The 21,973-nt window shown below is 42.2% G+C and overlaps 3 protein-coding genes and 1 long non-coding RNA gene across 20 annotated transcripts in view; 2 read left to right on the plus strand and 2 right to left on the minus strand.

The window, feature by feature from the left end:
* The window catches only part of MDN1 (midasin AAA ATPase 1), a 153,786-nt gene extending 144,706 nt beyond the window's left edge, over window positions 1-9,080 (plus strand). For all 5 annotated transcript variants that reach the window (XM_059700944.1, XM_059700945.1, XM_059700948.1 and 2 more), the window contains 9 exons: window positions 982-1,139; window positions 1,897-1,986; window positions 2,810-2,925; window positions 3,532-3,706; window positions 4,786-4,859; window positions 4,961-5,075; window positions 5,761-5,824; window positions 6,772-6,914; window positions 7,623-9,080. In XM_059700944.1, coding sequence (XP_059556927.1) covers window positions 982-1,139; window positions 1,897-1,986; window positions 2,810-2,925; window positions 3,532-3,706; window positions 4,786-4,859; window positions 4,961-5,075; window positions 5,761-5,824; window positions 6,772-6,914; window positions 7,623-7,811 — 1,124 coding nt within the window. In that variant the 3' untranslated portion in view covers window positions 7,812-9,080. The remainder of the gene's footprint in view (window positions 1-981; window positions 1,140-1,896; window positions 1,987-2,809; window positions 2,926-3,531; window positions 3,707-4,785; window positions 4,860-4,960; window positions 5,076-5,760; window positions 5,825-6,771; window positions 6,915-7,622) is intronic.
* LOC132237088 (uncharacterized) lies at window positions 1,138-15,449 on the minus strand. Of its 3 annotated transcripts, none has more exons than XR_009453456.1 (6): window positions 15,315-15,449; window positions 9,221-9,397; window positions 7,244-7,329; window positions 5,844-5,934; window positions 3,213-3,246; window positions 1,138-1,491 (listed from the first exon to the last, which is right to left on the minus strand). It is a non-coding gene; the product is annotated as an uncharacterized LOC132237088 (long non-coding RNA). The 3 variants fall into 3 exon arrangements; XR_009453454.1 differs by lacking the exon at window positions 15,315-15,449 and adding an exon at window positions 12,712-12,840; XR_009453455.1 differs by lacking the exons at window positions 7,244-7,329; window positions 15,315-15,449 and adding an exon at window positions 12,712-12,840.
* LYRM2 (LYR motif containing 2) lies at window positions 12,571-17,690 on the plus strand. Its single transcript, XM_059700990.1, has 3 exons — window positions 12,571-12,707; window positions 13,367-13,507; window positions 13,965-17,690. The coding sequence occupies exons 1-3, from the start codon at window positions 12,663-12,665 to the stop codon at window positions 14,043-14,045; spliced, it is 267 nt and encodes an 88-aa protein (XP_059556973.1). The 5' UTR covers window positions 12,571-12,662; the 3' UTR covers window positions 14,046-17,690.
* Window positions 17,691-18,079: 389 nt separating this feature from the next.
* ANKRD6 (ankyrin repeat domain 6) overlaps window positions 18,080-21,973 on the minus strand; it is a 155,596-nt gene continuing 151,702 nt past the window's right edge. For all 11 annotated transcript variants that reach the window (XM_059700965.1, XM_059700971.1, XM_059700967.1 and 8 more), the window contains one exon: window positions 18,080-20,887. In XM_059700965.1, the coding sequence (XP_059556948.1) occupies window positions 20,316-20,887 (572 nt within the window). In that variant the 3' untranslated portion in view covers window positions 18,080-20,315. The remainder of the gene's footprint in view (window positions 20,888-21,973) is intronic.

Below are 21,973 nucleotides of genomic sequence, written 5' to 3' on the forward strand. Positions count from 1 at the left end.
AAAATCCCACCTGCCTTTTTAAAACTTGCAGAACTGAATAGAGCACTTATCCAATTGTGACAAGAAGGTATATTCTTGACTATTAGAGAAATGTTTTCTATTAAATGGAAATCCTATCTAATAAAAGAGAAACATGGTAATTAGCCGTACCTACACTACCCTTCCCATCGGCTAATCAGGGCGATATGCAAATTAACTGCCAGCCAAGATGGCGGCCGGCAGCTGGAAGCAAACATGAGGCTTGCTTGCTTCAGTGACGGAGAAAGCTAACATTCCCCGCCTGCCATTGCAGTTTCTTCATCTATAAAATGGAACTATGATTTTATTTATTTTAGCTTTTATTTTTTTCAAAGCTCTACATGCATACAATTTAAAGAATCACAGTTTTTCAGGGCTTGTCAATGTGAACTATCATCTCCCCTATTTCCACCTCCCCAGAACAGCCGCCTTCAATATCAGGGTGAGGAGGAGGAGGAGGAGGAGAAGTTAGGGGAATAAGAGTTGGTAACAACTGTTACAGAGTGAAAGAATACGTGGAACCAGTATGTGGCGATGTGCTGGGGAGTGAATGACTGAAGTCTGAGTAATTGTTAGGGTTGAAAGACAGCCATGAAGGCTTAGTTTTTATGTTAATACTAGAGGCCCCATGCACGAAGATTCATGCAAGAATAGGCCTTCCTTCCCCTGGCTGCCGGCACCACCTTCACTCTGGCCGGAGCTGCCTTCCCACGCTGCCCAGCTGCCCAGAGGCCCGGAGTGGCTGGGGCGGTGTGGAATGCCTGTGTCGTTGCCATGGCGACAACACAAGCATCCTGCCCCCCACCGCTCGGTGCCTGCAAATTAACCTGCCATTTTTTGTTGGATAATTTGCATACTCACGCCTGATTGGCTGGTGGGTGTCATGAAGGTATGGTCAATTTGCATCTTTCTCTTTTATTAGTGTAGATGTATGGTAAGTAAAACTATGTCTTATGAAAACAGGCATTGATGAGATGGAGACCAAAACTGTTAAAACAGAGGAAGACCAAGACCCCAGGACAGACAGATCCCACAAGGAGACAGAGAATGAGAAACCTGAGAGAAGCCGAGATTCAACCATTCATACGGCCCATCAGTTCCTGGTGGACACGATTTTCCAGGTACTAAAACTTTCACAAATAGAGGTGGGGTGATTAGAGTGGGGGAAAAAAGTCTTTCAGAAGTCACTACTTTACTAAGTTGACAAAATGTAATTATAAATTCCCTTTTAATCATTGTCTTTAGAACTTTAAGGAATACCTGTTTGTTTTGGGGTATTATATCCTTACCAAATTTCTTAGGATCTCTGTTGGTATGACAGGCGTTCTCTAAAGCAGATAAAACACTGTTCTAATGGTTAGTCCCAGGGTCACAGCAGGTGGTCTGTGCCCTGATCTGGGGTGATGGTGGATCTGGTCCTTGGGCCTCCAGCTCTCACATGTCTTCTCATGTCCACCATCCTGTGTAAGGAGCCTGCAGGAGGGTTAACAGTTTGTGTTCGTTAAGTAACAGGAATCTTTGACTTAATGCCTGCATTTAGGAAGAACAGAGTAATAACCAAGTTGCTTTCCCTAATTGTTTGACTTAATGGAAGTCTAGATTAATCAAATAATAATTTCATTATTGAGAGTTAGGCATTTGGTTTTGTTCTGCTGGGATCAATTTATAAAAGTTAACATTTCCTTTATCCATCTTGCCTCAACAAATGGGAAGCAGAGGATTGTTGTCTGGCATCTCCTTACTGTGCCATTAAATTTGCTTGTGTGTTATGTCTCGGGGTTATGCACTTGGATTCATACTGCAGGGAAGAAGGCAGCCTGACTGAGTTTGTGATTCCAACCTGGGCTGCCTCTCATTTGTGTTTTTTCTTCTTCTTAGCCCTTTTTAAAAGATGTCGATGAGCTAAGACAGGAGCTGGAGAAACAGCTGGAAAGGTGGCAGCCACATGAACCTGGAAACCCAGAAGAAGTAAGTCACTGGCCTTTTCATACAGTATCCTGACTTTTGTTTTGTTAAGATACAGAAACTTAATAGGTCCTTAGCTCCAGAACCTTTGTAAAAGGGACCGAGTACATGGAGTATAATTATAATCCTAAAGCCCAAGTCCATTGTCTGCTTTGCCACTAGACCTGTAGTTTAATTAAAACAAATGATGTGATTGATTTTTTTAACTTCTGTTGCTTACTCTGTAATGGATGCCACAGTGGTTGAAAATGGGGCAAAAGGATACTATATCATTCTCAGAATAGGACACCTGGGGCATTAGCAGGTGGTGTAATACCGAAGTGTAGATACCCAGAAGTTCCATTTTTAATTTCTTTGCATTCTGAATTTACTGTATATATACATATTTTATTTGATTTTCTGTCTCATCATCATCCCCACCACATATGTTGGCAGAAAATCACAGAGCTGTTTCCAGGAAATATGCACACTGTTTAATGTGTTGAGATTTGCACTTGTCACTTTTGCTTTTAAAACATGACCCTGAGAGCCCACGATTAAGGGGCTGGATCTGTTGGCACCAAAATTACCCATTCACAGCTCCCTCTCCACATGAAGGGTACAGGTACTCTGTGGGTGATGTGAAGAAGGCATGATGTGGTCATGTGTTTCAATATTTTACAGTTTGAACTGTTTTCGTGGAAAGAGACATTTTTAATCAAGTGAATTAGATAGCAGCTAAGAAAAACTTTAAAGTGCTTCTCAGTGTCAAACCTTCACCTTGTTGTAATGATTGGTCAGCTGTGACATTGTCCAGGTAACTTACATGTTCTTGCTGTTGTCACAGGAAAAGGCTGCAGCTGAGATGTGGCAGAGCTACCTGATCTTAACTGCACCTCTCTCACAACAGCTGTGTGAACAGCTTCGCCTCATATTGGAGCCCACCCAGGCAGCCAAGCTGAAGTAAGTCGTCTCCATCGCGTACACTTGAAGAGCCCTGAAATGATGGCAGTATCGCCTTTTCCATTGAGCTCAGCACTTAACCACTTATTGGGCTGGCTTCTGAGTTGCCATTTCTGCTGCACAGACACCAGGATGGAGTTCCTTAGTCTGTTGTCTACCAAAGAGTCGGTGAAGTTTGGCGCGAATGCAGTTTCTTTGATTCATGATTAACTGATGGGAAATTGCTGAGCCTTTGTGTGTGCTGCTCATATTGCTGCTACATGTTGGGTTACTCGCTTGTTACTCACCTAGATCTTTTCACAGATGGGTCCAAGATTATAGCTATAGAACAGAAAAGAGAATCCAAGATTTAATATTCAATGCAAACTTTCTTAATTTTAAAAAAATGTCCCTTAAATTTTTTGGATCTAATTATTATTGAACCACATACATAGCCAGTTTTTCTGGCGGCTAATAAAGGAGATCCTGGCCTTTAAACCTCAATTGCAGTAACACTTCGTTGTGCCAGGTTACTGGTTATTTTGTATAACTGGGGATAAGGTACTTTTAAAGTTTTCAAGGGATGAGCAGTTTTTAATCTTTGTCCCATTTGGATAAATTTAATAGAGGAGACTATCGAACTGGGAAGCGATTGAACATGCGGAAGGTCATCCCATACATTGCTAGCCAATTCCGAAAAGACAAGATTTGGCTCCGAAGGACCAAGCCCAGTAAACGCCAGTATCAGATTTGTTTGGCTATCGATGACTCTTCTAGCATGGTAGACAACCATACCAAACAGGTAAGAAGGAGAAGTTACCTAAATCAAGCTCTGTACCATGGGACATCAAATGCTTTAAATATGACCTGAAGGAAACACCAATTAGTCTTTCTTTCCTGAGAATGCAAATACCATGTTTGAGAAGACCTAAAATTTAAAGAGTTCAAAAGGGCAATTTCAAGATGTCTCAAATATTTTGGTGCCTTACTGTTATGTTTTTAAAATTGTTTTATAGCCTTGTTGTGCTATTGTCTAGCTGCAGAATAAGTAAATCTGACAATGTGTATTTTCCACAAAATGCAGTGTACTGCCATTCTTTAAACCATGCACAACATATCTTTTTTTAAAAAATGTATTCATCACACATTTCTATTAAGTCTGAAATTATCTAGAGTTAGAGTTCTATCAGTATTAACAAGGTTCAGGAGCCTGAATAGAATTACTTACGATACTGTAAGTAATATGCACACTGAAGGGTGTTGTTTTTTGCTGTTACGCAGCACGAGTCAATAAGCAACCTAAAATCTACACATAGGATCCGCTGGAAAAAGTTTAACCTCTGAACCTGAGTTCATCTCCCCACCACCACGTGACTCTCTACTACTGTGTGACTTTGGGCAGTTCATCAGAGTTGTTAGGAAAACTAAATTAAATAATGGATGTAGAAAACTTGATTTAATGTTAATTTCTAGCACTTGATAGGTATTTAGTAGATGTTAGTTGCCATAAGTGTCATCATAATCAACATCTTTATATATGAATTTAAAACTATGCAGTCATATTCATAATTAGGATAAATTGGTTTACTTTTTATGTCATCAAAAAAGTAAGTTTTTAAAATTTATGGACCAAATATCTCAAGATCACTTTTGTGGAATGATGTCTAGAGCAGACCTTTCCTACCAGTGTAATGGATTATGGGTTTCAGCATTTGTGGTATTAGCCAGGGCCCAAGGACACCAAGCCTCTGGGTTGGTTGTAAATAGCCATATTAATGGTGTTCCCCTGGGCTATACAAAATAAATGTCTTCTGTAAAAATCTTGGTATAAAAAAGGTTGATATTCTGATTCCTTCAAACGCTTAACTGTTGATTTCACAGCTTGCCTTTGAATCTTTGGCTGTGATTGGAAATGCTCTAACTCTGCTGGAAGTGGGTCAGATTGCGGTGTGCAGGTAAGAGTGCCTTTTAATCACACTGGGAAAACTGGTCTTCTATGGTTATTTTGTTCACATGACAAAAAATAATCTTCATTATATTCGGCTTTTCCCCGAAGTTTTGGAGAGTCCGTAAAGCTGTTACACCCATTCCACGAACAGTTCAGTGATTACTCGGGGTCCCAGATTCTACGGCTCTGCAAATTCCAACAGAAGAAAACCAAGATTGCTCAGGTATGCTAGGACATCAGAGGTCTTCTGCACAGATACTCCTCTCGTTCAGTGAAGGTTTTAGAACACCTTCCTCCCAATGTGGTATAAGGACAGGCAGAATTTACAGTAGAGAACAGGGTAAACCCCAGCCTGTGTCCTGCGGGGATAGAAACTTCCTGCGCCCATTACTGACACGGGGTAACCTCAGTTTCTCAAAGGTCATTTTTGACTTTGTATCTGGCTCCTTATTTTTCTGAGAGGTTTGGAACATTTTTGAAAAATAAACCATCTCCCAGTACCCTTCTCAGGGTCAAGGCCAGTCCCCCCCCCAGTTAGCTTAGAGAAGAAATAATGTAAAATAAAGCCACATGACTTGACAAGTTCTCAAAACATAGCATGGGACAGTAATTCTGACGTGGACATTTTGTGTTTTCTTGCCTGTTTTTTTTTTTAAGACAGCTGTTTTGTTCATTTGGGGAGTTAATTCACTTCTTATCCCCCAGTAAAGGTATTTCTTTCCCTTTGGGGTGTCATGTAGAACACTAGTGGGGTGTATGCCATATCTCAAGGGTGAATACCAAGCAGTGGTCCTTGCCTACAGGTGGCTGAAGGGATAGTCTGGTTGCCTGTAGATCTGAGATGGTTATAACTTTAAGCTCTCTGAGAATGGGAAGAGAGTTTAGTTTCCTAATTGTTTCTGGTTTAGTTTCTAGAGTCGGTAGCCAGCATGTTTGCAGCCGCTCAGCAGCTCTCACAGAACGTCAGTCCAGGTGAGCTGCATTCTCTTACCTTTGTTGGCAAAATGGTTTTCTGTTGTCTGTATTTGCAAGTTGCCTGCTTCATCTCACTGCACCCGTCACCATCTTTTAATGTGGATGCTCTACAGGGAAAGCAAGAACCAGCAGAGGTATTAGCCATTCTGGAATTTTTTACTCCTTTATTTAGAAATTTTTATTAAACCCATAACTAGGAGGCTTATAATAAATGAAGGAATTAGACACTAATTAACTAGTATATACTTATTTGATAGATTGGGTTGAGAGTTATGAAAGGAGCAAGTTACACAATATTACAGAATATTCGTACTTAACAAGAAAGCAGAGGAGGACATTATTCAGAAACCAGCTAATCCGGCCATGATTGATTTGGGCCTTGAAACACACCAGTTCTTTCTCTAGTTCTTTACAGAAATCTCTCAGTTATGATTGTATCATGGAGAACTTCCTGTTGGAAGCAAGTCTTTTTCATACATCTCAAGACTTGGTGGGCTGTCTTTCTCTGTCAAAGACATTTACCCTCAGACACTACAATCTTTAGCTGATAACATTATACATTAAATGTTTTTAAACATTTTAATTCACCATTTTATTTTTTAATGTCCCCCTCTGAGTTTTTAAAAACAATTTTAAGGGGAAAAATACAGAAATCAGCAAAAATTTCAGACAGGTCCAGGTTTTTGACAGATACTTTCTTCTAATGGCCTCCTCAGTACCACATTTTTGTATTTTAATTCTCCAGTGAAGTTGATCTAAATGTGACATTCCCTGATGCAGGCATCTGAAGTAACATCTAATTAGAGATCCCTTTTATTTGTGCCCAGAATTCACCAGTTCCAGAGCTGTTTGATGTCAGTATTACAGAGAAAGCCTACACTAATTTGTCTTTCTTTAGGTAGTTTTGAGTTATTGTTAAAGATGGATTTAATTGTGTTCTACAGACGCTGCACAGCTCCTCCTGGTGGTCTCTGATGGACGCGGCCTCTTCCTTGAGGGCAAAGACAGAGTCCTGGCGGCAGTCCAGGCTGCCCGGAATGCGAACATTTTCGTCATTTTTGTTGTGTTGGATAATCCCAGTTCCCGGGTGAGTGACTACGAAAAGCCACTTTTCTGGGGATAACGTGGAGGTGTTCTTCAGCCTGTTCCATCTGAAATATGGCCTGGGTCGCACCATCATACTCAGAATTCCTAACACAGTGTTCCGTCAGGCCCTGCTCTAGGCACTTTATAACTTTTCTCATTTACTTTGCAATAATCCAGTGAGATGGGGATTATTCCCACTTTAGTGAAGGACAGAATCACTGATTGTAGGTGATGAGTAGGAAAGCCAGGATCCTGGCTGACTCCAGAGAGCACCCCTTAAATACTTCCTATGCCAGCTTTTGACAGTGGGCCCTTCCCAGTTACTCGTACCTCGGCAGTGCCCTCCTCTGAACAGGAAGATCAGTCGCCAAGGGAAAGATGTCTGTCCACAGGGCAGTTCTGTTCCAGGTTAAGGCCTAGACAGCAAGTTGAAGATCTAATGTGAATAATCCAAGTTGAGAATGGGACACGCCGTCCGTCACAGGGAAATTGGGTTTTCTTATCCCCCTTTCAGTGCCTGTTCTGGAAGGGGTGTTCAGAAAGACCTTCCTCCTCAATGAGTTCTGAAAATCTTGTTTTACTTAATTTAGTAATGAAAGCTACTCTCAGAGGCAGGAATTACACACAGGAGACCTAAGACATGGAGAGTGCGAGCCTGGAAGAGCTAGCCAAGGACACTGATTTATTTCAAAATGTCTTCTGTTGGCAGGATTCTATCTTGGACATTAAAGTGCCAATATTTAAAGGACCCGGAGAGCTGCCTGAAATTCGATCCTACATGGAGGAGTTCCCATTCCCCTTCTACATAATTCTTCGCGACGTGAACGCACTCCCCGAGACGCTCAGCGATGCTCTCAGGCAGTGGTTTGAGTTAGTGACAGCCTCTGACCACCTGTAGACCAGCAAGAACATAGTCCAAAGTTGAGACTTGAAACCACGGTCAAGAGCTACTTCTTGCCCAGGTGCTCCTTTCTGGATACTTCTGAATTTGCAGCTCTAAGTTATATTTTATCTTAGGTCTGATTTATAAAAATTCACTCAGCTACAAAAAAACGTATTGCAGTGTACATTTTGACGTTTCAGAGGAAACTTGGCCTAGGCTACTGTTCTTAAAACAGACGTGGGGCAGCGAAGGAGCAGCAGGCGTCTGGTCTCGTACCTGAGAGACTGCCCTGCCAGCCCGTCTTGGAAGCCCTGACCTGAGAGGAGGCCAGCCCCTCCGTGGGCCCAGCTGTCTGCTTTCCCTCGAAGGGACCCTGGACACCTGCCTTGAGGTGCTGCCAGGAGCCCGGGGCTGTGCCAGTCCTTTGGCCAAAGGCCGGACGGGAGCTGTGCTTTTGACCCCACTCTGAGGTTGGGCTTTGCCGAGCCCACAGTGTAGACCCGAAAGCTGTCAAGTGGCTGGGACAGCTGCAGTCCTCAGAGGCTGAGTGTGTTTTCTTACTGCGCTTCCCGTGAAAAGAACCGCCTTCTCTTTGGGGGAAGAGGCTGGTTGTATGTGTGCTCAGCAGCCACCGGCCACCCGGGGGCTCCAGGAAGCGGAGCTGATCCCTGGGCTGTGTAAACATGAAGTGGCTTCAGTGTCCTTCACATTTGCTGCTTCGGGAGACTATGCAATGATGGGAAGATGATTATCCCCTTGTGTATTTCATTCTCTCAGTGCCATAGTCCCTGCTGTTGTAGTAATTTATTTCTTTAGTTCCTTTTTTTCTTATTAGTTAAGGGGAAGAATCATTCCTCACACTGCTTTCAAGCTGGACTGAGCCAGTTCTATTCTGGAAAGATATGCTGTATCCAGAAGAACTAAGAAGCTCCATCTGTCTATTTTTCCCCAGTCAGAATACACCAACGGTTTTTAGGCAGTTTTTACTTGGCCAGAAAGCAGTGCTTGAATACTTGAAACTGTTTGACTTAAGTTCTGACCGTCAGAATGTTGTTTTGTAGACAACATGCCATGATGTAATTGTCTATCTCCATGTCTGTTATCAAGTTACACTGTGAAGTTTGCCACTCTTTTTGAGGTGGTCAACAAAACACAGATTGCTTGTTGTTTGTTTAACCAAGAGTCCAAAGCATGTACCTGATGTTATATCATTTATTTTTTATTCTAAAAAGCTATGAGCTTATATTCTGAAAACTATTAAAAAATATACCAGTGGTGATATAATTTGTGTCCATTCTTAATGGAATACAACAGAGAAGTACAAAGGGAATGGTCTTATCTGCTGGACCAGTCAGCTGTTACTACCTAGACTGACATGACCCCACAATATCAGTGCCTTTTGTACAGTAGGGTTTATTTCTTACTTGTTTCTATGTCCACGGAGGGTGAGTTGCGGGCCCTGTGGCGATGGAGAAATGGCGAGTTGGTGGAAACAATGGCTCATAAAAATTATGTTCCAAAAGGACACATCTCTTCCACTCAGATTTCATGTCCAAAGCCATTTATGGGGTAGGAAGTTTACTCCTCCAGCAGGGTTGGATCTGGTAGGGAAAAAACAACATTATGACAGTGATGCGGTAGCTTATCATCTGTACCTTTAATTGATAGGACCATCCAAACTGGAGCTTCCCAGCTGGTTTGCTAAGATAGTGAGTCCCTAAGCCCTGGAGCAGCTCATTGGGTCTGGGACAGTAGGAATTCCAGTAAGCAGCTACCCAAGAGTGCCCTTTTCAGCCTGTGCTGTGATGGGGAAAGGGTTAGGAAGCATGGGAGCAGTCACAGGAGACCTATCAGGGACCAGGGTGGGGGTCAGGCAGACCCTGGCCCAGCGTACAAAGCACACGTCATTAGAAGGTTCCGAGGACACGCTTCCTCTCACACTCACCTGCTACTCGGTCTTTACATCTGCCTTACTTCTCTTTCTTCATCCAAACCCGTCTTGTCTGCTCTGACTTCTGGGTGTTTATCTTGTCCTATCTCCCTCTGACGACACTGTAGTGGGAATTCTTTTAAATCTGTAGCCTGGAGTATTAGAAATAGTATCCTAAAGTAATGTGTTAGCTTCCCTTTATCCTACTCACAACATCCAAGGAGATCTTTCAAAAGTTCCTCCAGAGGGCCCCGCTGAGAAGAGGACATTTATTATTAGGGTGCCCTGATTGCTGCCTTGCTCTCCCTGCATCCCCACCACACCATTCCATCTATCACAACAAACCACAGGGATCCTAGAATCTGCCCGTGTTCCACACATTCTTTTCTGGAATTCTCTTACCTACTTTCCTTTCTGACAAACATGTTGCTCTGATAAGCCCTCCAGGAAGAATGAGCTCCCATATTATGAACCTTGACATCTAACACTTAGACTTACATGTCTTCCTGCCCATACCATGGTGCTGAGAACAGAGAGCACATATGACTCTTGACAGCGTTACCAGTGTCTAACATAAATGAATGTTTCTTGATGAGAAGAAGAAATGGGCTAAAAATATCTGTTCTCACGCATTAATTTACTAGAAGCCCAGTGCACAAATTTGTGCATGGGTGGGGTCCAGCCGGCCCGCCCTGATTGGGGTTGGGGGGGCAATCAGGGGTGGGGCCAGCCAGGGGGAGGGGCTGCAGGCAGTTGGACGGCTGGCCCCACCCCCTGGTCGAACTCCTGGTTGAGGGGACAATTTGCATATTAGCCTTTTATTATACAGAAAGGATAGGTTGAACACTGTCAAAATTGTAATAAAGATCCTAAGATGATTTGGAGGGAAATGTTAGAAAATATTTCTAAAGGTTGTATAGAAGATTAATAAGATTTGTGCAAGAAACTACAGAGGAGTCTTCTTGCCAGATAAAAAACAACACAACAGCTGAAACCGGTTTGGCTCAGTGGATAGAGCGTCGGCCTGCGGACTGAAAGGTCCCAGGTTCGATTCCAGTCAAGGGCATGTACCTGGGTTGCGGGCACATCCCCAGTAGGAGGTGTGCAGGAGGCAGCTGATCGATGTTTCTCTCTCATCGATGTTTCTAACTCTCTCCCTTCCTCTCTGTAAAAAAAATCAATAAAATATATTTAAAAAACAACACAACAAAAACTAAAAATGAGTCCCAGATGAAATAATCCTGAAAAAATTATTCAAATCCTAAGAGAATTTATCATATAGGTATCACAAAGTCCAGGAAGAGGAATAAGCTATTAAATGGTATCAAAAGTATAGTTTAGCAGCTGAAAAAGAACTTAACATCCATATCATGCCATGAATCAAAATAAATTCTAGGTGGAGTATTTTAAATATTTAACAATGAAAAAAAATTTAAAAATTGAAAAGCCTCAAAAAATACACATTATTGTATAGAAACTTAAAGCTACATAAAGGAGCAAATTAAAAAAACAAGCAAACAACCCACATAAGATCAGAATAAAGTCCTTAATAAAGAATTTAAAAAATAAATGAATTACATATAAAAAAAAGTCTTAATCAGCATTAATGGACCAAAGTCATGACAATTCAAAAAATAAGTGTAACTAAAAGTTGTCAGGGGTATTTAACTTCGCTAACATTTAAGTGTATTTTTATTGATTTCAGAGATGAGGGGAGAGGAGAGAAAGAGAGAGAAACATCAATGATGAGAGAGAATCATTGATCAACTGCCTCCTGCACACCCCACACGGAATGGAGCCCACAACCCAGCCATGTGCCCTGACCGGGAATTGACCCGGAAGCTCCTGGTTCATAGCTCAACCACTGAGCCACAATGGCTGGGCAAACTTCACTAATATTTAAAAGAAAAAATCAATGAATTGCTATTGCTAATTAGTACACAAATTTTGAAAAAGTGGTCATGGGGTAAGCCTGGTAATGTTAAAAAACTCACCATTAGAGTGCTTATATGTGCCACACCCTGTTCTCAGTGCATTATACACAGAAGGCCTCTGAGGGATATGCTATCATCTCACTTCACAGACCCAGAACACAATTTGGAAAAGGAAGCACCAAGGATTCCGAAAAGCGAGGCAACAGGTAATGGGACATTTTTGTAAATGTTCATCAAGTAAACAGATCCTTGAATGATCCTGTTTGGTTGTATTTTAATTTGGGACAACCCTATTTAGAAAAGAAATACAGCAAAGATTCACTAACCCCCTTATAGTTATATGACCTAAATGCTTGTGTGTGTGTGTGTGTGTGTGTGTGTGTGTGTGTGTGTGTGTGTGTGTGTGTTGTGAGGAGGGCAAAATAATTATGAGGAAATGAAGACATAGGATGTGCATTTCCTTGTTATTAGCGATACAAAGTTCTTACAGCTGCAATGGGGCGGCCATTGAAAGCCTCGTGAAGACCACCACGCTGCCAGGAAAAAGTAATAAAAAAAGGGCAGGATGAGAATGAAAAAGACAAAGGAAGAGGGCACGAATTCTAAAATAAGTTAACATTTAAGCTTATAACATTCCTAATTATATATATTACTAGTAAAAAAGTTCAAAAGGAGTACACCAGAATAATTTCTCCCCTCACCCCAAAAAAACTGAACTTCCACTTAATGAAACTCATAACCATGTGTCAGGAACTGTGCTAAATGCCTTTCCACTCCATTCTCAACCATCTAGGACAGAAACTGCCAGCCCCTTTTACCCGGAGACTCAGGCCAAGACAACAAAGTGCCCAGGCTACAAGCCGATTCCACAGCTCTGCTCTCCAGGCAGACGCCCAAGCTGCAGGCGTCTCCCAGGAAACCGAACTCGTCCCGCCCCCTCGACCCTCTCTCCACTTCCGCTCCTGCGCACTGTGGCTCTAGCCAACCAGCGGCGTGGAGGACATGGCTACTTCCCGCTTACCCCCAGCGACACTAACGCTAAAGCAGGTACCAGCTATTTTCCCGGGCCTCTGGGACAGCTTCCCCAGGTCTCAGCTCAACTCTCCGTCTCCCCCTGCACCCAACCTACGGGGTGCGTCTGGGGAGCAACTGGGGCCGGTGACCCCGCGCGCCCTCTGATGGGCCTGGGCCGGAGGGGCGGGGCTTCCCCGTGAGGTGTGGCTGGGCGGGAGGGGCGGGGCCTGGGGGGAGGGGCGGGGCCTGGGAGGGAGGGGCGGGCGTGTAGGCAGAAACCAGTCTTGTCAGACAGAAAGGCAGGGCAGGCTCTTGATCTCCTGGAGCCCTGACGCTTCGGGAACTGCTCTGCCTGTTACACTGATCCGTGGAAAAGAGCAAATGAGGTTACCAGGGGATTTTCACAACTGCCTGAACTTAGAAGAAGTGCTGTTGTGGTTATAGTTTCTTCATCTGGGAGCCCTTTTTCTGCCCAATAGTCAGCTCTAGATTTTAAAGGCTCTTATGTTCGACAGAGCAAACAAACAGCCCAAGTAAACTTGTTTTCTTAAAAGAAAAAGAGGATTTTTCTTTGTCCTTTTCAAAACTAAAGACCAAAGAGAAGTGATGTGGTTACAGTCTGGTTTGCTAAAGTGGAGCCCTCTGGGCTGTAATGGTGAGGTTGTAATGGTCCTCTCTCCTCCCCTGCACAGTTCGTGAGAAGGCAGCAAGTCCTCCTTCTCTACAGAAGGATTTTGCAAGCCATTCGGCAAGTTCCAAAGGATTCTGATCGCAAATACCTGAAGGACTGGGCGAGGGAAGAATTCAAAAGAAACAAAAGTGCCACTGACGAGGTAAGAACAAGCTCATAGTAACGACAGTCCCTGACCCTTTTTTGGATTGTTCAGTGAATTTTTAAAAACGTTTGGTAGACATCTTGGAATATAAATGGCACTGCGATATCTTGATCATTGCTCTAATGTTACTGATTTTCCACTTCTTTAACTATTTAAAATTTTACAATCTTTACTATCAGTATCTACATTCTACACTAGCATCACTTGACTTTTCTCTTTAACACTCCCTTCCCCCCAACACACACAGAGGAAAATATTGTAAATATTACAGCAGGAGGGTCTGGGAAGTATGACTGTCAGACACCGTGCACTCCTGATTGTTAGATTTTTGGCTTCTCTAATACGCAGCAGTTTGAATTCTCAGCATTGGTTCTTAACTTGAACAAATACAATCATACGGCGGCACCTTGATTAACCAGGTAAAACAGTGACCAGATCTCACTTTCTTTTACAGGTTACAATCCGGATGATGATTACACAAGGCAACATGCAGCTCAAGGAGTTAGAAAGAACACTTGCTTTAGCAAAATCTTAACTATAGCATTATCCTGAAAGATTTTCAAGGTCTCCATGTGTTTTTTGAGCTTAGGCTCAACAACAGGCAGCCCAAAGTCAAGTCAAACTGTATGTACAGCACTCCAGCAGAATATCAGAACGTGGAGCATGGCACGTCACAGAGGGCAAAGAAAAGCCGCATTGGAACAATTTCCTTAGCACTGAAAAACATACCCTGTATTTTGAAAATGTTTCTGGATTTGTCAGCAGTTTTTATAAGAAGCAAAAACCAGTACAGGAAACGGTCAATTAGCACAGTGGTCGGCAAACTGCGGCCCCTTGAGTGTGGCTCTTCCACAAGATACCACGTGTGGGCGCGCACGTACAGTGCGATTGAAACTTCATGGCCACACTCAAGGGGCCAAAGAGCCGCATGTGGCTCGCGAGCCGCAGTTTGCCGACCACTGAAGTAGCACATAAAAAAAAATACTCAACACCATTATTCATCAGGGAAATGCAAATCAAAACCACAATGAGATACTACACATCCACCACATGCACTAGAATGGCTGTAATCAAAAAGGGAGATAACTACTAATGGGGAAGATGTGGAGAAATCAGAACCCTCATCTATTGCTGGTGGGGACAGAAAATAGAGCAGCTGCTTTGGAAAACAGACTGTCAGCTGCTCAAAAGCTTAAACATAGTTACTTGATTCACCAGGTTTCCTCCTAGGTTTCAACCAACAAAACTAAAAACACATGTCTGCAAAACACGTGCACACAAATGTTCATAGCAGCATTATTTCATAATAGCCAAAACAATCCAAATGCCCACCAACTGATAAACAAGTAAATATAAAATGTGGTATATCTATACAATAAAACATTTGGCAATAAAAAGGAGTGAAGTACTGATACATGCTACACGAATGAACCTTGAAAACACTAAGTAAAAGAGGCCAGTCACAAAGGATCACATATTGTATGATCCCGTTTATAGGAAATGTGTGGGATAGGTAGAAAGATCAGTGGTTGCTAGGGCTCTGGATGTAATGGAGCATAACTGGATATGGGGTTTCTTGTTGGGGTGATGAAAACATTGTAAAGTTAGGTTTTGGTTGCATAACTCTGAATATACTAAAACCCATGAAAATGTATATTTTATATGTATCCTATGTGAATTATACCTAATAAAGCTGTTCCTTTTCATTTTTAAAAATTAAAATATAATTGGCATATAACATTGTATAAGTCAATTAAGCTGTTTTGGAAAACAGTATGACAGGTAGGACTGGGGGTGTACTGACCTCAGGAGATAACCTGGAACTTCCTTGAAAAATCCTCCTGCATTATCCCTCACGGTGGTTGAGGTATGTTCTGCAGATGTGTCATGATCTGATACTGAAAAAGATCACCACTGGCAATCTAGATCTTTGTTGAAGAGAAAGGAGAAAAAGAACCTTAGTAAGTACCTTGAACACCAAAAGAAGAGGCAACTTCTGGATGAAACTAATGCAATTACCTTAACATCCATGTAGAAGTAGCACAATGAATCATTAGGGAAGATCTTCAGTGCAGTAGGTTCTCCAGTGACAGGAAAAAAAACAAAGAGCTTAAAGAATACATCAGAGAAAGACAGGGACTTCAGAACACTTTTGAAAGAGACCAAATGTATAACAGTTAATACAGTCAAAGTGAGTTTGGGGTAAGAGGCTGGGACCGGCAGTCCTGCAGCCTGAAGTCCTCTGTTCATCTACAGAACAGATCTAAAAAGTTAATCCAAGAATCTGACCAGCCCCTGAAAGATAGAGAGAAAATTACGCAGAAAGACAAATGGTGTTTAGTACTGGACTGTGCCAGACGAGAGGCCTAACCGATGGTGGCATAGGTCAGTGACCTGCACAGCCAGGGTCCACCTCCATGTCCCACAGCCTCAGAGCTCATAAGGCCAAATATGTCTGAACACTCTGCCACAGGGTAATCTGCTAATTCAAAATGCTTGCATGAGACAATTTTTAGATTTTATAAAGATGTGCATTGGCCAGCCTACTGCAAAGCCATCTGATGAAAAAAGCATTTGTGAACAGTTTCTGAACAGAGAACACGTTAAAAATATTCTTTGAGTAGCATGATTGACATACATACTCAAGTATAGGCTGTCCCTAGAAAACCTAAAATCTCAAAGCTAAAAACCATCCGTTGAAGTTGTGAGGAAGTCAGTGACTTGCTGCTCTTCCCAGCAGTGGTGTATATGGAAGATGTAAGAGCATTTGTGGTTTGAATTTGCAAGATGCAAATACCAAAGACTTCAAGAAAACCAAACCTGTAGCTTGTTTGTTTTTTAAAATGGGTAAAACACAAAACTTAATTCTTACCTTCCAGAAGCTAAGATTATTATAAATGACAAGCTTTTACTTCCATTTCTACAGAACAGTTTAATTTTTTTAGTTCACTTACATGCTTTGAATATTCCCCCTGAATTATAGGTCAAGTCTGTTGTTTAGCCTAAGATTTATTTAGCAATTTCTTCTCACATATGAAATGATGGTCATTAAGAAAGATGTTGGCCAGAACAGAACTGCTGGTGAAGTACATTTTATTCATCATCTTTATCAGTATTCTGATAAAGACAAGTCATCTTCCTGGGTATGTTCCCTGTAAACTACACTCTTGTTTAAATGTGCAAGTCTTTTTCCTAACGTTTAATTTTAAGAAGTTTGAATGTTCAGCTTATGTATTTGAAGAATAAATCTTTATATTAAAAAATTTTAATACAAAAGTTTTCTAGCATATGAGAAGTGGCTAAAGCTATTTCTTATTTAGCATATTGACTGCCCCGGTGTCACTACCCCCTTTTAAGTGTGTCAGGTTGGAAATGTTAAACTCTTGGCACGGCAATGCTATGAATGTGCCTGCAGAGTCACAGGACTTTAAAGGTTGAGGACAGCAGAATGTATTTCCTGGTATAGGTATTACTGCAGTCATACCAACAGACACAGGAGAGCTGAGAGGCAGAGACCCATACTTACCTAAATTATCTCTCTTTTATGAAGGAAGGAAAATGCTAGTAAAATAAAAACAAAAGGAAGCTGCTCACATCTACTTTGAAAACAAAATTAGGATTATGTAGAATAAGATCCAAACAGAATACAGAGCAAATTGTCACTCTGTGCCAAACTAGAAATCGCCTTGAGCTACTTCCTTCCCTGAGTCAGGCAGTTGAGAAATTATACTAGAATTAAGTTAATTATTTGTTTACTGAGAAGAGTGAATCACTTTACCCACTCTATTTTGTATTAAAAAAGTGCTTTGCTGTACTGTGTCTTGCTTTTGTAGTATTAATTTAAATTAATATATTTACATTTATAGTCATAATATTTGACTTACTATATAGGACACGCATATTTCCCTTTAAAAACATAACAAAATACATTTTTAATGTTTTTTCTTATTCATAAGATGTATTCTAAAAATGTCAGGTTTTTAAAACTGCCTTGTCTTTTAAATCGTGATTGGCTTTTATATCACAAGATGAATTATACTTAGCTTTTAGGAACTATTTGTTAGTAAAAAAAAAAAATGTTATCTTTGTCTGCATAAAATGACAAGTAATGTTATCCTTCTTCTTTGTTCAGTATTTTCCAAAAGGTCAACAGTTTAAATAAAACATTTGTTTAAGCTCACACTGAGAAATCTTTCCATGTTACAACAGGCTTTTTAAAAATATTTTTTTCATGCAGTTCAACTGATCTCTACTTTAAAGCAGATGTGTTTAAACTACACTTTTATGGAAACATGGTGAAGTGTGGTTGAGTGAAGGCACTCTTTCAGGAATCATAAAATTTGGTTAGCTACACAAATGAAAATGTAGGCTAAATATTCACACTTTCATGTTTTAAATAAGGAGTTTCGTATCCATAGTGTTGAGAACCAAGTCTCATGCTTGGAAGTAACAGAAATTCAAGGTGATAAAAATGTTAAATAGAAGACCACATATCTCTCAAGCATCAATGCTTGACTGAAAAAAGAGGGTATAACATGAAAAGATCACTTCCTTTATTTTGGGCTCCCAAAGTCAAAGGTAAGATTAGAACCGATATTCAGTCTATCACAAATATTACTACACTCAAATGCAATAATGCACTAACAACAGCAAAAAATAGCAACACTGCATAACTTTTATGTATTTTACATCACTTTCCCCACAGCCACTGAAGGTTCCAGCCTCAGTCTGAAACACGACCTACATGACCAGCTATAAATAGTTAATAGTTCTGCTTCTCTGGAAAAGTACTGTTGTGGCATTTGCTCATTTTAGTAGATAGCACAAGGTAAAAATAAGAAAAACCACATCGGACCCACAGCTGAGTTTTTTGACAATAAGGAACAAAAACAGACCAAACGCAGGTGTGATCAGAGCTACTGCTTTGTCTTGAGAGGCTGCCATCTATCTCTGGGTTAGGAGGCTGATGGCCTGTTCCGTCTCCCAGCCTCTATTACAGGTTTTCCCATCTTTGAGAAACAAGATCTGTGTCCTCTGCAGATGAGGTACATTTGACCTTTCTCATTCCTCCCTGGTCTCGTCCCTAACTGCGGCTTGGATGGAAATAGCCAGCTCACAAGAAGCAGCTGCCTGCTCCTGGTGGGCAGGAGGTACGTAATCAAAATACTTCCCACCAAAGCAGGCTGTGGTCCGAAGGTGCTACCTAGTGCCACCACCCAGCGCTGTGATTCTGCACCAAGAACTCGAAGAGAGAGAGCAATCCAGAGCGTCCCTGGGAAGACCGTCTGCCCCCACAGCAGCTGAGGAACAAGACAAGCTCAGGAGCGTGAAAAGAAGCTTGAGAGCATCACATGAATTCCCTACCCAGGCTCGGTCAAGCTGCCATTCGTCTACATTTATGAGGACTGTTTATATCCACACTGTCACTATTAAGAAAAACAAAAACAACGGCGAGTGTGGCAGGCAAAAACCCCACAAAGGGGCTAAAAACATACCTTGTTTTTTCTGAGTATTTCCATGTCAAGAAGTCATTCTTTTCTCTTTGGCTCAATAAGCAACATTTTATTCAAAATTACAGACAATAGTTACTCAGTTCCTGTGTTTATAGAAATAGAACTGAGGTTTCTATGCATACATGGAATTTTGAGGAGATGAATATAATCCCACATTCCAAGGGACAAGAAGTCTGAAGATGATTAAATTGAAAGATTCAACACACGGAGCTACTTTTGTAACTTTGTATATTCTATAGAGCAGAGCAAAACCCTCAGGGCCCCGGCGGCTGGAGAATGCCGGGGTCTGACTCAGCACAGTCACTGCGAAGCAGTGCAAAAGCATTTGGGGTGTTTTAATGACAGAACTCAATTAAAAATGAAATACTTTCAAGAAATAGCCTCGTTTCTTTATAAAATACAGATGCATAAACTCAAATTCAGGAAGGTACTCTAAGGTAAATGGGTTTGATTATCAATAGGTTATTGAAGTTTCAGGTAATTGCTATGTGACTCCCCCCCCCCCCATTAATCTGCTTTAAAAATCACAAGGATTAACAGAAAATATAGTATTTCTATATTTTGGCTGGAAATATAGAAACTGTGATCAAATGGTTTGAATCTTTCTCATCTGTGCTCATTATTAACAAACATTCCAGTGCTATTATCCAATGACTCATTTTTTAAACACACTCTGGCTTTTTAAAACATTTTCTTTTAAGTTATACTGGATCTTGTGACATTATGAAAATCTCTTTCTCCTCAGACTCTGTGTGATAAATTTTCACCTGGTTAGAGTGTCAGCACTCTGAGAATTCTGCATTTGAGGGAGGCGTTAGCGCATCGCTGTTACAGCTCTTACGGAAAGACACTCTTGTCTAGGCACAGCAGGTGTGTTTACATGAATGATGACTTGATTTAAGTTCACGAGGGATTAACTTTTTTTTTCTTGCTTTTGATTTTTATTATTTTGTACATCCTGAATTTTAGGGTTTAGGTTTACACATCATTGAGTATCTAGGTGGTTTGCTTAATCTGAGCTTTTGAACTTCAGATGAACCTGGGCTGAGGTTTTAAGTTTGTAATGAAACCTGAAACTAAACAAGCTTTCCCTGGTTTCAGTTTAATTGTTGTCGTCTTCATAACTTCAGGGCATAGGAAACGTGTGTGTCTGGCACATTTTAGAAACTAGTGATGTTTTTTAAAGGCAAGTCTGCTATGTGCACTCTAATTGACACTTGGGGCACAGCTATTCTGCAGTTGCTATACCAGAAATCCTCAAGGATCCTTTCTTGAGCCACACTTCCCAGGCCCTAATTTTCCTTCTGCACCTTCGTCCTTAGTTTAGCAAGTTCCTCTTCTAAACTTTTGATATGTTCCTTCAGGGTGGCCTTGTCTTGCTGGGCTTTCTGACTGGCTTGGCTTCGTGCTTCTTCAATCTTTCTTTCATACCACTTCTCCATCTGGGTAGCAACAGCCTCAAAAAAATACTGGGTGATCTCCAGAGCTTGGGAGGTGTCTCGAATGTGAGAGGCAGTCTGCTCGCTGCCTGTAGCTGGTGGTGGCTGCCCGCAGGTGGTGCTGGGTGCTGGTGGCTGGGCTCGATGCCTCGTCTGCCCACTTTTCCCAGACTTCTTGGTTTGGGTGCCTCTGTGGACGCAGGGCCCGGCCTGCTGATCGCATCTGGCTGCCTCTTTTAAGGGCAGCAAGGCTGTCTGGACCTTGACGCTCCTCAGTCGGGAGCCTGTGCAGTCGGAGGAGGACAGCTCCTGCTGGAGCCTGTGGGCGGCCGTGGAGCCGAGTCCCTTTTCCTTGGGCCTGACCACCCGAGGGGAAGTGTCAGAAGCTGCGACTGGACCTGCCGTCACCACTGATGGATCCACAGCTGGTTTGGGAAGGAAAACACAAGTCAGAGCGAAGCCACAGGCACAGTCACATGGCTGTAGGTTGGCTTTGGGAGCCCTGAGAGCCCTGCAGACCACCAGCCTTCCCACTCCCCAACCAGCGTGCAGCTGCTGCTCTGCCTTCCTGCCACTTCTCTCCTGATGACCATCTGGCTTGTTAAGCCTTTCATGGATACTGTGTTAGCCATGCTGGTGGCACCTAAGCCAAAAAAGGTGCTGGCCTTTCCTTTAGCCTGTCTCAACCCGCTCTGGAAGGCTCCGGGCACCATTTCCTGATGGCCAAGGATGGCACAGCTCACCAAGTGTCTCAAAACATACCTGGGCATTTACCAATGAGAATGAGTATCCCTTTCCACACCACAGCCCCAGGAACTGGTTCCCTGAGCGAAGCTCCAATTGGGAAAGGCGGTCCCATCCCCCGTTCTCAGAGCTCCACACCAAGCTCCAGAACTAGTCCTCGCATGAAAAATCTGCCAAGAGTTTTCGCCATTGTCATGAGCATAAAGAAGATAAAACCACAGTCCCAGAGATGGCCTGTGGTAACATAAGACACTCAACATACCAAAACCCCCCTGGAAGCCTAATTTCTAAGTCTCTGAATGTCCTTAAAGCTATCACTGTGGGTAATCTCTGTGGCCAATGTAACGATGCTGTGCAGAAGCATCTCTGACCTAGCACCTGAGGCAGCTTTAATACATGATGTGCACTCAACGAGGTTTCAGAGTTGGATGAAGGTAAAAGGCCAATCACAAAGGAGAAGAGGGGGAAGAGGTACCAGGGCAGCTGCTGAGGAGACAGATGTCCATTCATCATCCCTCAGGACGGGGTCCATTCTACACCATCAACACTGTACCTGAAGCACTTGCTATCAATGATCAAAATAATTCTTTTATTCCTTCATTCCCGTATGCTGACCACTTAGATGAGAGAGCTTCACTGCTGCACAGGACCTGGTATACAGCAGTGAGAAAGCCTGTCCTTGCCCCTACAGGTTGCTCTGCAATCCAGTTTTCCGCAGCCCTATCCTATGGGCCGCCTTAGGATGCAGGAGAGAACAAGATTTAGGG

This window comes from Myotis daubentonii, chromosome 6 (assembly GCF_963259705.1).
Source record: "Myotis daubentonii chromosome 6, mMyoDau2.1, whole genome shotgun sequence".
In the NCBI taxonomy this organism is placed as follows: domain Eukaryota; kingdom Metazoa; phylum Chordata; class Mammalia; order Chiroptera; family Vespertilionidae; genus Myotis; species Myotis daubentonii.

Bases quoted from the DNA above. Each gene is read 5' to 3' on its own strand.
- LYRM2 (XM_059700990.1), top strand. From the start codon at position 12,663: ATGGCTACTTCCCGCTTACCCCCAGCGACACTAACGCTAAAGCAG. The intron at 12,708-13,366 runs GTACCAGCTATT...TCCCCTGCACAG, and splicing joins CGACACTAACGCTAAAGCAG to TTCGTGAGAAGGCAGCAAGT. The intron at 13,508-13,964 runs GTAAGAACAAGC...TTTCTTTTACAG, and splicing joins ACAAAAGTGCCACTGACGAG to GTTACAATCCGGATGATGAT.